The 16,046-nt window shown below is 38.6% G+C and overlaps 1 protein-coding gene across 7 annotated transcripts in view; it reads left to right on the top strand.

The window, feature by feature from the left end:
• Positions 1–16,046, top strand: part of dcaf6 (ddb1 and cul4 associated factor 6) — a 225,207-nt gene that overhangs the window by 135,812 nt on the left and 73,349 nt on the right. For 6 of the 7 annotated variants that reach the window (XM_072585183.1, XM_072585182.1, XM_072585188.1 and 3 more), the window contains 3 exons: positions 4,519–4,578; positions 8,834–8,951; positions 11,981–12,093. In XM_072585183.1, coding sequence (XP_072441284.1) covers positions 4,519–4,578; positions 8,834–8,951; positions 11,981–12,093 — 291 coding nt within the window. The remainder of the gene's footprint in view (positions 1–4,518; positions 4,579–8,833; positions 8,952–11,980; positions 12,094–16,046) is intronic. The other variant, XM_072585186.1, reaches the window with a different exon arrangement.

The raw sequence follows: 16,046 nt of genomic DNA, 5'->3' as shown, positions 1-16,046 counted from the left end.
CACCCTTCAGGCTCTCTGCCTTTCTCCTGATGAAGGGCTTTTGCCCGAAACGTCGGTTTTTCTGCTCCTCGGATGCTGCCTGAACTGCTGTGCTCTTCCAGCACCACTAATCCAGAATCTAGTTTCCAGCATCTGCAGTCATTGTTTTTACCTAGTTCTTTCACTGTCGCTTAGTCAAAATCCTGAAATTCTCTCCCTAATGCCATCATAGGTCTATGCGTGGACTGGGCAGTGTGGTGGCACAGTGATGAGCACTGCTGCCTCTCAATACCAGGCACCCAAGTTCGGTTCCAGCTTTGGGTGACTGTGTGGAATTTGCACGTTCTCCCTGTGTGTGTGTGTGTGTGTAGATTTCCGCCCAGTGTTATGGTTTCTTTCCACAGTCCAAAAAGTGCACCTTTGTGAATTGGCTGTGGTAAATTGCCCCATATTGTCCAGGGATGTGAACGCCAAATAGATTAGCTATGGTGAGTGAGGGGTCTGGGTGGAATGCTCTTCAGAAGGTTGGTGGAGACTCAATGGGTCAAACAGCCCTTTTCTGCACTATAGGGATTTTGTTCTATCAAGTAACTCACCACTACCTTCTCGCCTTATCCATTAGGTTGATTCCAGAGATGAGGGGTTTACCTTATGAACGGAGATTGAGCAGTTTAGGCCAATCCTCTGTGGAGTTCAGAAGAATGAGAGTAGAATATTGAGGTCCTTAAGAAGCTAAAGTGAATTAACAATGTAAATGTATATAGGATATTTCATCACATGGGACAATGTAGTATGAGAGTTCGTAGTTTTAGGTTAAGGGGTAGCAGTTGAGGAGAAATTATTTCTGTGTTGTGAATCTGTGGAATGCATTACCTCAGAATGCGATGGATGCCAGGACACTGAATAAATTTTAAGGCGAAGATAGATTTTTAATTAGTAATAGGTTGAAGAGTTATAGATGACAGACAGGAAAGTGAAGCTAAAGCTAAGACGAGATTAGCTGTGATAGTGTTCAATAGTGGAGGAATATCAAGGGGCTGGTTTCTCTACTCCTTCTGGTTCTTGCGTTCTCAAGGGCAACGAGGGACAGGTAATGATGCCTATGTCTCAGAAGTGACTTTTAAAAAAATCCTCTCCCTTTCCACTCACCTTCTCTAACCCACTAACCCAGACATAGCATGGAACTCTAGGCTGTTAGGACAGTCAATGTGCAAAACCGCTTCAAATGATGTTTTTAACTCTGAATTGGCTTCATCCCTCAGCCAAAGGGTTTTCCTGCTGCACTCCCAGCTGATGCTGGGATAACCAGAAGGGGCTAGAATCGAATTAAGATCCCAACCTGGCATCAATTTCCACAATTTGCTTGCCCACAAGTCCATCTCGAAGAGTTTGAGAAAGTTCCACTGCATATCCAAAAGTGATTTAGTTTGAAATAATTGTACAACTTTATTTGGAGTGAATCTAGTATGCTTTACTTTGGACTTACTTCAATCTAATTTGCTTTATCTGTTATGCTCAAGTATTATAAATTTAAATTGTTGATTTAAAAATTGTACCTTGATGTAATTTTGCAGGTGTAGTCATCAGTCTACAAAATGACTGGAGTGAGGTGGGATGGTGGGGTGGGGAGGCCAACGTTTGTTATCAAGTACACAAGCCCAGACTGCACGTTCAGAATGATGAGAAACAATTTCATGTCTGCCTGAAACTTGTGGAGCACTTGTTTGTTCAGACCTAGATTCCAACCAACTATTGAGCAACATTTTAGTCCATTGCCAGATTGGAAAACCTTCCTCTTGGTTTAGGCATCATTTTCATTAAGTGTGAAATCAGTACAAAGTGAAACTGTTTTGCTCATGATATGCTTGTAGTTTCACATCATCCTAAAACTGTTTTCCTGGTTTGCATTCTGCAGAGTTTACAGTTTTGGTTATTAAAATTTAGTCTTGAAATGGAATTATTACTAGCAAGGCAAGCCTGTGATTTCTTGCCTCTCACTATTTGGCTTTATTCAACCGAGTGTCTTTTTAGGTCAATTCAAGAGTTACAATAGTCAGCAACGTTAGTGGGGGCGTCAAGCATGAACCAGAAAAATAGCAGCTTTCCTTCCTTAAAGGATATTAGTGAACCAGATTCTTATAAACATTTGATAGCTTCATGGTTTTTTAAATTGATTTTTAGGTGACTTCAAACTGGGATAATTTAACCCTTGTATTTTAACTCTAATTCCCTGGATTATAAATCCAGGGCACAAAACTATACTTTTGTGGTTTCATTGGAAATTCCTAGCAAGAGAGATTACACTATAATTTTACAGGCCTAGAATATCTTATTAATAGAGGGTAATAGGTATCTAACAATTTACGCATCTGCAATGTACATTCAAGTAAAATGAGGTATATAAAACCGCTGAAATTGTGGTAATCATTGGAACAGACGCATACTATTTTTTTAACAGCTTAACTACTTAATAATCAATGTTAATGAAAGGATTAACAAAAATTTAGTTTCACAGAGCTAATTTATCGACTAGGCGTGTAAGAAGTCATATCATTAGTGCTGGACTAGAGAGAGTCTCACAAACAAATTAAGAATTTAACTCAGTCTTAGTTTTTGCTTGAAGATCTCATCCAATCTTTGGGATAGGGTACCTGCCAGTAACTGGGAAACTTTGGTTTTCTTTTGTTTCTGTTTCAACTGCCAGATGAAAAGACCTGTAGTATGCAAGAATAGGGGATTGCCAAGGATAGTTCTCAGCAATTGAGAACATGGTAGGCCTGGGAATTGGGATATTTAATTTGATAATTTGCTGTGAGAGTCTGAAGTAAAATGATTTTAGTTGTTAGAAGAAAAGGTAGAGGTGAACCAAATTGTTTTATCTATATACACCAGAATGTATGTTCTATCATTTTTTTAATATAGCAAAAGATTAAAATAATCATATAGCCTCAAATTTAGTTTATCAGGAGTTTAGATCATTTTGACTGGAGTCAATTTTAAACAAAAGATTTATCAAAATACAGAAAAGAATTGACATATATGCAATCATAGCGGAAGTCAATGCAACCTTTATGGTGAGCAGACTCTTAAGGTGCTTCAGTCCTAATCTTTAGAATCTTTTTTAAAATTCCTATCTTAAATCTCTCATCACCTTTTGTAAATGGTGCAGCAATGTGGCTCAGTGGTTAGCACTGCTGCTTCACAGCACCAGGGTCTCAGATTTGATTCCAGCCTCAGGCAACTGTCTGTGTGGAGTTTGCACATTCTTCCTGTGTCTGCGTGGGTTTTCTCCGGTTGCTCCAGTTTCCTCCCACAGTCACAAAGATGTGCAGGTTAGGTGAATTGGCTGTGCTAAATTGACCAAAGTGTTAGGTGCATTAGTCAGAGGGAAATGGGTCTGAGTGGGTTGTTCTTCGGAAGGTTGGTGTGGACTGCACTGTTTCCACACTGCAGGGAATCTAATCTAATCTTTTAACAAATCATTTGCCTTCCACTGTGTCAAGCAGATGTCCATTCTTCATATTTGAATCCAGGTGGTGTGATGATACTATGGCTATAAGAGGCGTGTTTTGTTAATTTTAAGTTTTTTATTTATGCTGAAAGGTTGAGACAGAGGTGATGGACTGTCCTCTCAAAGCCGATAGCGAGGCCTTAGAGTTTTTAAAAATTGGAACAATAGAAGCAGCTATTGAATGGGTGGGAGTCAAGCTCCCACAGAACTAGGATTTTTTTTTAGTTTTAGTTTTTTGCAATTACTGGGTGTTGAAGCTGGATGTGGAAGTTCGTATTCCTCGCTCTGTTACAGCTAAAAGCTGTGTTTTTCTTCCTCCTACTAGAATTGCATATGAGACCATTACTTTGTTGAATTTGCATTTGCCAAACATGTGTTTAAAGGATGTTACTATATTGCAACAGTAATTAATTTATATATTATCTTGTTAAGCATTTTGATAGAGGAATGCAATGCCTTACACTTAAAATTAAAAAAAAGTTTGGGCCTAGAATATCTTCCTAATAAATTTTGAGTGGGTTTGGTCGGTCCATAACAGGTGGCAACAATCCTGTCCCCATTTACACATTTTTCATTGGCATAACTAGATATCATTAAGGAGCAAAAATCCAATACATTTTTCTTCCTCTCTCCTGTCAGTCATTTTTGATTAGTTATAATGCAGTTAGATGTGCTAGCTGAGCTTGTAACTTAGGTTTCTACTTGGAAGCAGGTTAAATGCAAAATATTCACAGTCGTAAAGCAGCTATTTACATCAAATAGTAGAATCATTTGAAAACTGAAATTTATTGCCCTCGTTGTGAAATTAATTGTTTTACATCTGAGAAAACAAGTAGTTTTGTTGATTCATTGTTCTTGCTTACATTAATTATGTTTTAAGCATGAAACCTGCCATATCTCACCAGCTTGCAAAAGTTGTTATTTTTAAGCAAAGGTATTCACAGATTTATGGCTTTTTTTTTGCTTTGGGGAAAGATGATCACAAAAGTGCAATTTAATTTTTAAGTTAAATCTAATTTTTGTTTCAGATTCCCCTTCTTCTGTGGTAAACAAACAGCTTGGATCCATGTCACTTGATGAGCAACAGGGTGCGTGCAGTAAGAGATATGTGTACAAGCACATATTTCTTCTTTAACTCCTCCATGATTTCATCTATTGTCTGAAGAATTTTATTTCCTTCCTTTTTGTTACTAATTTACGAGTTTCAATTGTGGCAAATTTCTGTCACGCTAAACCATTTTATTTAAATGGACATAGAATAAATTTCCCCTTTCAAAATCTTGATTTATTTTTACTTGCTGTCTCATTCAGATATTCTGATATAATTAGACTTTGCTTTAAAATCTATGTAGCATTTGCAATCTATATTCCTTCTTATACTTCACTTCTTAAATCTTTTAAAACGTAAGTTTATAATTCAAATTTTTGCACATGGTTTTGGTATTATCCCCTAGATTAGTTGTAAATTGAATCTGACACAAAGTGATCTACTCTCTGTTGACCTACTTATGGGTCTTAACTGCAACGTTAAGGGTACCTGACCACATCAATGTGATCAGTCCAATGTGTTTTTGGTTAACCAATTAATGCTCATCTTAATGATAACAAATAAAAACTTCATTCTTTTTGATGAAACTATTTTCCAACTGCAAAACAGGGGCCAATAATGTGCTGGCTATTTAATGTAAATCAGCCACTTGTTTTTAAAAAAAAACTTCCTTTTGTTCTATAAAAAACATTTTACTACACTGAAACTTTCTCTCAGCAGACTCTGGGTCTCATTGAAAGTTGGAATCTTGATATATGTATCTTACTAAACATAATATTTTAAAAATATTATCGGTCCAATACTGTAGAAATTGCCCCAATGTACTTTGCATAAGCAAAATCTGACACAAATCAACATCAAGCCAAAAAGGCATATTTTAGGAAGGATAACTTAAAGGTTAGTAAGAGTAGTTTCTTTTTAAAATTGGGTTATTAAAGTAATTTATAATATGGTATATGGGTCTTAGTGCTGATGAGTTGCCAGGTACGTAAGTCAGAAGTTCCAATGACTGGTGGACGCTGGAGAGTAACTTGTCCTTTTGACTGCAATATGGACACCATATTGACCATTTTCAACCGGCCTGTACTTGCAAAACTTAGAATATAACAACTGGCATTAGATGCAATTCTGCTACTGGACTGTGCTTCCTAAATAAGCTTGATTGTGTTAAGAATTACACTGGCAACCAACTTAAAGTTATCAGTCAGGTTCACGGTGTGATATATTTGTGTGCTGTGGCGATAATGTTTATTTATACACGAACTCCTGTCCATTGCAGACAAAATGAATATGTCCATGGATTGCAAATTTTTCAATGAGGAACAGATGCTGGATAACACAAATCTCTGCTGCATTTCCATCCTAATGCCCTGACAGTACGAGTGAATTTATCTGATTTGAAGTTAATCAGTTGACTAAGACTAATGATTAATAGTTCCTGCTGCATTTCAATGTCAACCAATCAGCATCCTCTGCTCATGATTGCATAAATTGTTGTTCCATTTTTGAATTTGGCCTTCTATGCAAGATAAAGTTATTTTGATTTCTTATCTTTATAGCAGTGTTTAAGGTTTTAAATAAGGCCTTGAAGAGGCAAAGAGGTGTAGAAAGGAAATTCCAGAGTTCGAAGCCAAGCTTCATGGTATAGTCAGTGATGATGGGTCACAGGAATTTTAGGCTGCACCAAGAACCTAGAGTAGAAGAATGTAGAATTTCCAGAGACTTGTGAACCTTGAGATGTCTATGTAGGAAGCAAGGGATGAGGCCATGAAGGAATTTGAAAACAGCAGAAATAAATTTGCAAATGAGGCATTAGAAAACAGCCATTTTAGATCATGAACTCAGGGCTGATTATATATAACATATGTCTGTGAGAGACTAAATTGATGCAAGGTGTAAAACAGGAAACAAAAGTACCAGTAAGCATGGGTCAGTTCAAGTAAGGAATAGGAGGCATGAAAGCATTGAAGTAGCTAAAATAAAAAGAAAAGCAGAACAAACTACTGCTAATTAGTATTGATAAACAGTGTGCGATATTTCTGGTGTGTAATCTTTTATCAGAACCAAAGCTTTAATGTTAGATGTTGACTGACTTGCAGTGCATTTCCTGCATATCTTAATTTTCAGTTTGAATTTCTGGTTTCCAATGTTTGTGTATTTGATTTGCTTTAATACCTATTTAAAATTCTGAATTATCAATGTTGTATTTCAAGATTTTATTAAAAATATTTTTTCATCTGATGTGTCTGTGACTTGAGTAAATTCAAACAAAAGTAGATTTGAAGTGATCTTAACTTGCACGTTAAGAAGCATTGAGTTTAAGTTTAATACCAAAACTGGTGGTTTTGGATCAGGTTAGAATGTTAAGTTTCAAACCACATTCCCACTTCCAGCTTTAAGTAGGATGGCACAAAGGAAGTTTGTTCTCAGGAGGTGGGTTGTTTTTAAAAATCTTTTAAGGACCTTTATGCTTTCACTTATACACATTCGCCAGGTTTCCTGGACCTCCAGAAACACTCCAAGTGAAAAGAAATGTAAAGGGGCTGGATCAGTACATTGAATCATTTTCAACAATGTCTGCAGGTCAGGATGAGTAGGAGCATTTCCTCATGGTCCCCATGGATCTTACTCTGTAAACATCCCCTATCACACAACCCCAGATCTGCATTGACCAGTCCATTATCTATCGGTGTCTCTGACCACCCCCATTGCCTCTGATCATCTTCAACGACAGCATCCTGCAACCCTGTTGACTACACACTGTCCATCTCCTTCCCCTCCTTATGCCCCCACTACCAGTACTTACTCCATGATTATCACTTCCTTTAAATTTCGGTTATCTGTCAGTTTCACTTTTTGTACGAAAAGCCTAAGGAAGAAAAGGCGTCATGGCAGTTTGAGATGCTTGCACTTGGTTTCAAACCATAACTAATCAATACAACCACCCCTCCCCCACCAAAAAAAAGTGCACTGATTTTCCATCTAAGTATCAACTCAGTTAAATTGTTATCCGAAAAGTATGTTTTCTTGATTTAATAGAGACTCACATTTTTAATTCGGTCAACTGTCTTTATATCTGTACAAGTATAATTCTAAAATCACGGCAGTCCCATACAACAGCTCCTCTTTCTTTTATCCCACCTGTCCCATCCTGCAGCGTACTGTAAGAAGCAACCAGTGTTTCAATTTCCACTTCTTGCCTTCTTTTCCTTCTTTCTTTGAGTCTTTACCCCAAAAGAGACAATTTTAATGTAATTGCCAATTGAGTTAGGAGTTTTCTTTTGCAAATGGGGCAGCATTTTATTATCTGGAATGCACTGGCATGATGGAACAAATGGCTTCCTGCTGTGCTATGTCATCACGTAATTCTGTGTTGCTGCTTACAGAAAAGTAGGTTTCTTTGGGGCTAATATGTATGGCCACTAAGTTGGGAAAATTTAGTTTCCAGAGCAAGTACTGGCTTGGTGGATAACCTGTTAACAGTGCCAGGAGCCTGGACATGTATGAATTAAGTTTTATTTATTTGAAATTTTGTATTTAGAATAAGTATTTTAGTTATTTTCTTTTCTGAAGACTGTGTCAGTATGCTGCTTCCTAGCTACAGTGAGTGATCAAAAAAACTGCTTTTTCTTGGAGAGGGCCCATCTAATATTTAAATTTAATTTTGTATTTAGATACCTGACTTCAGATGATTCTCATAATTCTGCTAATGTCTTGCCAGCAATTATAACTGTGGGTTCCTTCTCCAAATCCTGGAGAAACTTGCGCAGTCTTTCAAAGAACTTGTCACTTCAATAAGCAATAAATATTTCTCAATATTTAAATTTAAATGATATATTGTTTGCATCAGCACAAAACAAATCCTTTCTGTATTTGATACTTTCGCTTAATTTCACATTTTTCTTTGTAAGAATGTACTATTGAGGAATATGGAGAAATTAAAACTGAATTAGTAAATAGGTTTTTCTATTCAACAAGCAACTAAATTAAATCTTTGAACCTTTAATAAATTTGACATTTATCATGTAAATATTTTTCAATATGTGACAGGGGTTCTTAACTTCTGTTTCCTGGTTTAATTCCTGAAATATTTTTGAAAAAGGTTTTTGAATTCTCACTGTTCAAAATGTTGAAACCATTCATTAATTTGATTTCTGGAATTATAAATTTGACCTACAGTTTAGATGGGGGAGAGAAGGGTTAGGAGGTATTTTATCTTTCTTTCGCCATAATAGAATTTTAATGAGTCCTCATAATTTGAGCTTTGCTAATGTGAACTTTACATGTTTTCGCAGGTAGTGGTAATGATAATTCCAACATTAAAACAGTGGGTGCTGAACCAGTTCTTAGTTTGCACTATAGTACAGAGGGAACCACTACTAGCACAATCAAGCTGGACTTCACTGATGAATGGTAAATATATTACTGATCCAGCTAGCTTAGTATAAGTTTGTTAATTTTCCATTTTTATGTTTATGCTTATCATATTGTTTACATTCCTGTTTCTGCTTATGCTGAAAAATTGCAGTGTTTTGAATGGATACTTACATGTGAGAGAAGTTATTAAAGATGCTTAGAGAGGTTATTAAAATTTCCAGAACAAGTAATAGGAAAGCGAGTCTGAAAAGGGTTAGGGATCTTAATTTCAGGCACAATCGGCAAGAGAACAACTATGAGAAAGGTGATGGTCAATGCAGAACTGAGTGTGTTGTACTTAAATGTGTGCAGTGTACAAAACAAGATAAATGAGCTTGTAACAGATTGAAATTAGTGGGTATAGTTCTGTGGGTATCACAGAGTCTTGAATGAGAACTAAGTGTACAAAGATACACTTCCTATGGAAAGGAGAGATAGGTGGGCAGAGGGCACAGGGTTGCTTTATTAATAAGAAATGAAATTAAATGAACAGCAACAAATGATGTAGGTCAGAAGATGTAGAATGTGCGTGGGTAAATTTGAGGAACCACAAAGGGAATAAAAGACTTTGATGGAAGTTAATGTGCAGGCCACCGAGCAGTTGTTAGGATATGGGGTAGAAAATAAATCAAGAGATAGCAAAGGTATGTAAGAAATAATCATGGGGAACTTCAGTATGCAGATGGACAGGGAAAATCAGGTTGGTAGCAGATCCTGAGAGAAGGGATTTATGGAATGTCCATGAGATGGTTTTTTGGAGCAGCTTGTGATACAGCCCACTAGAGAACAGAGAATTCTGCATTTGGTGATGTATATTGAGGCAGATTTGATTAGGGAACTTAAAGTAAAGGTAATATGATAGAAGTCATCCTGCAGTTTGAGAGGTTGAAGCTTAAATTCGATGGAATAGTGATACAATTGAATAAAGGCAATTGTAAAGAAATGAGGGAGGAGCTAACCAGAGTTGATTGGAAGGTGAACCTAACAAGGTTCTGAAGGTGGATAAATCACTCAGAAAGGCTGGGCTACACTTCAAGGTTTGGAAGGAGATAGCTGAGGAGATTGTGGAAGTATTGGTATTTGAGGAATCACTGGGTCTAGAGGACTGGAAAATGGCAAATGTAATACCCCCGCTTAAGAAGGGAGAGAGGCAGAAGATGGGAAATTATAGCCTGGTTGGCCTGACCTTGGTCCTTGATAAGACTTTACAGCCTGTTATTAAGGATGAGATTGTGGAAATGCATGGTTAAGAAAAATGGCTGAGTCAGCGTGGCTTTGTCAAAAGGATGTCATGCCTGACAAATCTATTAGCATTCTTTGAGGAGCCAGGAGACATGATTTATTTGTATTTACAGTAGGCCTTTGGCAAGGTGCCGCACAAGAGGCTGCTGATGAAGGTAAGAGTCAACAGTGTTAGGGACAAGGTACTGGCATGGGTAGAGGATTGGTTGATTAACAGAAGACAGCGAATTGGGATAAAGGGATCTTTTTCAGGATAGTGGCTGGTGACTTCGTAGAGTTTAGTTGTGGTCAGCTTTGGCACCATGACTATTCACATTTTACATTAACAGTCTGGACAAAGGAACTGGGGGCATTTTGCTAATTTTGCAGATGACAAAGATAGGTGATTAGACAGGTAATGTTAGAAGGTTGCTGAAAGACTTGGACAGGCTAGGATAGTGAGCAAAGAAGTGGCAGATAGAACACAGTTTGGACAAGTTTGAGATCATGCACTTTGGTAGAAAGAATAGAGATGTCGACTATTCTCTAAATAGAGAAAGGCTTCAGAAATCTGAAGCACAAGGAATTTGAGACTCCTAGTTCAGGATTATTTTAAAGTTAACATGCAGGTTTATCTGGCAGTTAGGAAGGCAAATGCAATATTAACTTTCATTTCAAGAGGGCTAGCATACAAGAGCTGTACTGCTGAGGCTATATAAAGCTCTGGTCAGACCATATTTGGAATATTGTAAGCAGATTTGGGCTCTCTACCTAAGGAAGAATGTGCTGTCCTTCAAAGGGGTCCAGAGGAGGTTTACAAGAATGATTTGGGGATGAAGATCTTGTCTTCATGAGAACTCTGGGTCTGTACTCAATGGAGTTTAGAAGAATGGGAGTATATTAGTGAAACCTACAGAATACCAAGAGGATTGGATAGAGTGGATGTGGAAAAGATCTTTCCACTATTAGGAGAGACTGGAACCTGAGGGTACAGCCACACAGTGAAGAGATGACCCTATAGAACTGAGATGAGGAGCAATCTCTTTAGTTAAATTGTGGTACATCTGTGCAACTCATTGCTACAGAAGGTTGTGGAGGCCAAGTCATTGAGTGTAAGAGGATTAAAGATCACATGGAGAATGGGGTTGAAAAACATATTGAATAGCAGATTGAATAGCAGAGCACACTCAATAGGCTGAATGGCCTAGTTTTGCTCCCATATCTTATGCTCATATTGTGTTTAAAATGAATATCCACCAATTTATTTTTAAAGGTTTGGTTGTTTTCTCATAGTCTGAAAATTTTGATTACTTCTATCGACTTGATATAGTATCTGGAGGGTCTGGAAGTTTATTATGCATTGATATTCTCTGTAGCACATAATTAAAGCATTGAAACTCTTTAAATCTGCTGTTGATGCATAAACGGTAAAATCTATAAGAAACAAAAAACAGCAAAAACCAAATAAAATAAAAACCGAAAGAACTGCAGATTCTGTAAATCAGAAACAAAAACAGAAAGTCCTGGAAAAGCTCAGCAAGTCTGGCAGGATCTGTGGAGAGAAATCAGAGTTAACATTTCCGGTCCAGTGACTGAGGAAGGATCACTGGATCCAAAATGTTAATTCTGATTTCTCTCCCCAGATGCTGCCAGACCTGCTGAGTTTTTCCAACAATTTATATTTTTGTACAACAAAAAGTGAAACTGCAGAATAGTTAACCCAGTGACTGCTGGAGTCCTCCTTGCTGTAGTCTGAATATTAGTTTGTTGGTCTGTTTTGACAGCTCCTTTTATTAAAATACTAGGAACAGTTCAGCTTCAACTTCAAGGGGAACTGGAATTCAAAGCAAGCGAAGTAATCAGGACGAATCACAAATGCAAATCCCTGGAGTGCCTTCAGAAGAGATAACTGATTCAAGTAAGATTTGCTGCCTCTGAATTATCTATTTAGATATTGAAATCTATGAAAAATGAATTCTGATTGGTTAATTTAAACTTGAGACAAGGAAAACAATCCTTTTACCCATCTATCTTTTGTGCATTCAATGCTATTGTATTATGTGAAATTACTTGTTTATGATAAGATACATAAATAGAAGATGTGAACTATACATAAGTTAGCTAGAATCTATATACTTATTTTCGATGGGCATTACATAATCATAGAGCATGAAATTGAGCACAATAGCACCTGTAGTTTGGGTGTAGCTGACAACCTTCAGAGGTATGCAGAGCTGGCAGTCAATCAGTCGTTGAGTTGACCAAATGCTGCTATTTTGGAATTTTACATACCAAATAAGGCCCTCTTCTAACCTTGCATTTTTGAACACACATTAAGCAACTTGAAGGACTACTCTACCACCAGCACTATTTGGGCAGTATGGTGGCTCAGCCATTAGCACTGCTGCCTCACAGCGTCAGGGACCCATATTAGATTCCAGCATTGGGTGACTGTCTGTCTTTGCATATTCACCCCGTGTCTGCATGGGCTTCCTCCCACAGTCCAAAGATGTCCAGGTTCGTTGAATTGGCCATGGAAAATACAGGGATAGGGTAGAGGAATGGGTCTAGGTGCGATACTCTTCAGAGGGTTGGTGTGAACTCTATGGGCCAAATTGCCTGCTTCCACACTTGCAGAGACTCAGTGATTCTATAAAAGGATGATCATTGGCTTGATTTTTTTTCTTGTTCTTGTTGTTTGTACAGTTCCACAAATGTTTGGTGTTTTCCACAGTTGTTTCAATTTGCAAATGTCTACAGAAACTAAACTAATTATAACTGGCTTTTAGGCCTCTGCACAGCTATTCCCAAAAATGGGTTGCCTAAACTGGGCTTAATCTTGACATTGAATACGACCGAAAGACACTGTAAAAACCTGGACTAGTTGCTAGAAGGGTGAAACTGAGGCACTTAAAGAGCTGTCTACATGTTGGTGCATACAGAGAAACTGTTTGCAGGAGTGTTAAATACTGTGCATACCTTTGTACACTGATACTTAGAGCCATGGTAGCAGCACCTTGAGCTACTATGGCAGCATACAAAGATTAAATGACAGCAGACTGAGCTTCTATTGCTGCAGTGTTCATGGAAGCTGAGAGAACCTTCATTCATTGCTAAAATCAAGATCAGTTCAATAAGTGTAACCATGGTGAAAGGAAAAGACCTAAGCAGTACTCAGGGTTCCGTGCTATCTTAGGGCTGAACTGATTTGTGCATTTTGCAATTGAACATTGACTTACCCAGTGCACCAAGCATTTTATTGTTTGTATTCATCAGTCCTCTACAATGACTAAATCCCTTACAACAGAACTTGTGTGCTCTTACCCTCTGCGAAGTTGACATCTGCGCTCTCCATAACATGTGCCTTGCCTGCAATGTATTTATACCTGGTGTCCCAATACATCATATCCTGTCTCTGTTATCCTCCAAAACCCATTGTCTGGTGGCTTTGTATGTAAATCAGGTTAACTGTATTTTTATTGTGTGCTGCCATCTAGACATTACACTAAAACTACAGAAGCTAGTGGCATAGCTGGTAACAGATAGGATTTGAAACTGAATTTAATGACTTTGATCACTCGTGAGATCTTGTACCTCTGATGTCACTGAACCCAGGTCCTTGGGGCTAGACAAAAAGCATCGAGTTGACCACCTCCCCTTCCATGCATAGATGGATGCCCAGCTAGGTGTCACACAGGCAGAGACACAGATGGACACACACCTGCACAGAGAGACACATTCACACCCCTAATTCTCCTACTACATTTTAACAGTATGATTAGAGACACTCCTGGCTGCATGTAAGTACAGGATATATCACCTTTCCAATTCACTCCTCAAACTTTTTAGTTCAGCATCAGGGATTCTGAGTCTGTTCCAACCCAAGTTGTGCCATGCTTCACTTTCTTCAGAAGTTCCATTATCAAATTGCTCTTCCATAGGTCCAGTTTAAGATTTCCCTTCAGAGTAGTTCTATATCCAGAATATTAGATCTATTGACAAAGATGCACAAAGAGCAGGATAGCGGACAAAGACATATCCTTCTCTGATGTGCTGAATGCTTTCTGTACTTGGTTTGAGCAGAATACCAGTGGCATGGTGTCACCTACCCCAACTGTCCCAGATGAACCTGTCCTCTCCATCACTGCTGCAGATGTCAGATTGGCTCTCCTGGGAGTCAACCCAAGGAAATCAAAGGGGCTCAAATGAAATCCCCAGCCATACAATTACATCCTGTGTGGACCAGTTGGCAGAGGTATTCACTGACATCTTCAACCTCTCCCTCCTACAACCAGAAGTCCCCACCTGCTTCAAGAAGATCACCATCATCCCAGTACTTAAGAAAGCACATGCAAAACGCATTATTGACTACTACCCAGTGCATCTGACCTCCATAATCATGAAGTGCTTCAAGTGACTGGTCATGGCCCAAATCAACTGTAAACTTCCAGCCTGCCTCAATCCCTGCAATTTGCCTATCGACAGAACAGGTCCACAGCAGACACCATTTCCCTAGCCTTGCACTCATCCCTGGAACATCTGGACAACATGGACACCTGTGTCAGACTCCTGATGATCAACTACAGCTCTGCATTAAACACACTATCCCCTCCATTCTGATTTCAAAACTCCAAGACCAAGGTATTGGCTCTGCCCTCTGCAACTGGATCCTCAACTTCCTGACCCAAAGACCGGGATCAGTGATAACCCTCAACACTGGAGTGCGCCAAGGATGCATTCTCACCCTTCCTGTACACCCATGACTGTACCCAAATTCTAAACAAATGCCGTCTACAAGTTTGCTGACAACACCACTGTGGTAGGACAGATATCAAACAACAATTAATCAGAATACGGAAAGAAGATAGAGGGTGACATGGTGCAATGATGGCAACCTCTCTCGATGCTGGCAAAACAAACGAACTGATCATTGACCAGAAAGAAAGGAGGAGAGCATGCCCCAATTTACATTAACAGAGTAGAGAGCGATAAGTTCCTCAGAGTGACAATAACTTACAGCATGTCCTGGACCTCCCACATAGGTGCAACAGTCATCCTCCCAGGCAGCTCAGGAAATTTGGCATGTTCATAACAACCTTAAATGAATTTTATAGATAAACCATAGAAAGCATACCGCCTGGGTGCACAGAAGCCTGGTACTGCTTTGCCCAAGACTGTAAGAAACTACAGAAGATTGTGTGCACAGACCACACCATCACATAAGCCAGTCTCCTATCCATAGACTTCATTTACACCTCTCCTTGCAGTGGAAAGCTGCCAACATCATCAAAGATCAACATCATCCTCCTCTGGTAATTCTCTCCTACAACCTCTTCCATCAGGCATAAGATACAAAAGCTTGAACACGGATCAACAATTTTCAGAACAGCTTCTCCTCTGCTGTTATTAGACTGCTGAATGGACTCCCTAACTTTAAATAATGTTGATCTTGTTAATATGGATCTGTGCAGTGTATGCTGTATGCTTCATTCTAAGTTTTTTTCAGCTGCATGTCCCAGACTATGATCTGTCTGTACTACTCACAAACAGAACCTTTCACTGTGTTTAGGTGCATGTGACAGTAAATCAAATCAAATCAAGATTCTGTGCTGTTCTGTCACTTTGGTTTTTGTTTCAGATTTCCAGCATTTTGTAGAATCCCTACAGTGTAGAATGAGGCCATTCAGCTGATCAATTCTGCCCTGACCCTCCAAAGAGCATCCCACCCAAGTCCACCCCATTCCCATATCCTGCATGGGGTTTTCAACCATGGCTAACCCATGTAATTGCACATTCATGGACAATACAAGGCGATTTTTAGCACGGCCAATCCACCTATCTAACTTGCACATCTTTGGGCTGTGGGAGGAA

This window comes from Chiloscyllium punctatum, chromosome 15 (genome assembly GCF_047496795.1).
Source record: "Chiloscyllium punctatum isolate Juve2018m chromosome 15, sChiPun1.3, whole genome shotgun sequence".
In the NCBI taxonomy this organism is placed as follows: Eukaryota; Metazoa; Chordata; class Chondrichthyes; order Orectolobiformes; family Hemiscylliidae; genus Chiloscyllium; species Chiloscyllium punctatum.
This window is presented reverse-complemented; position numbering and strand designations above follow the sequence as displayed.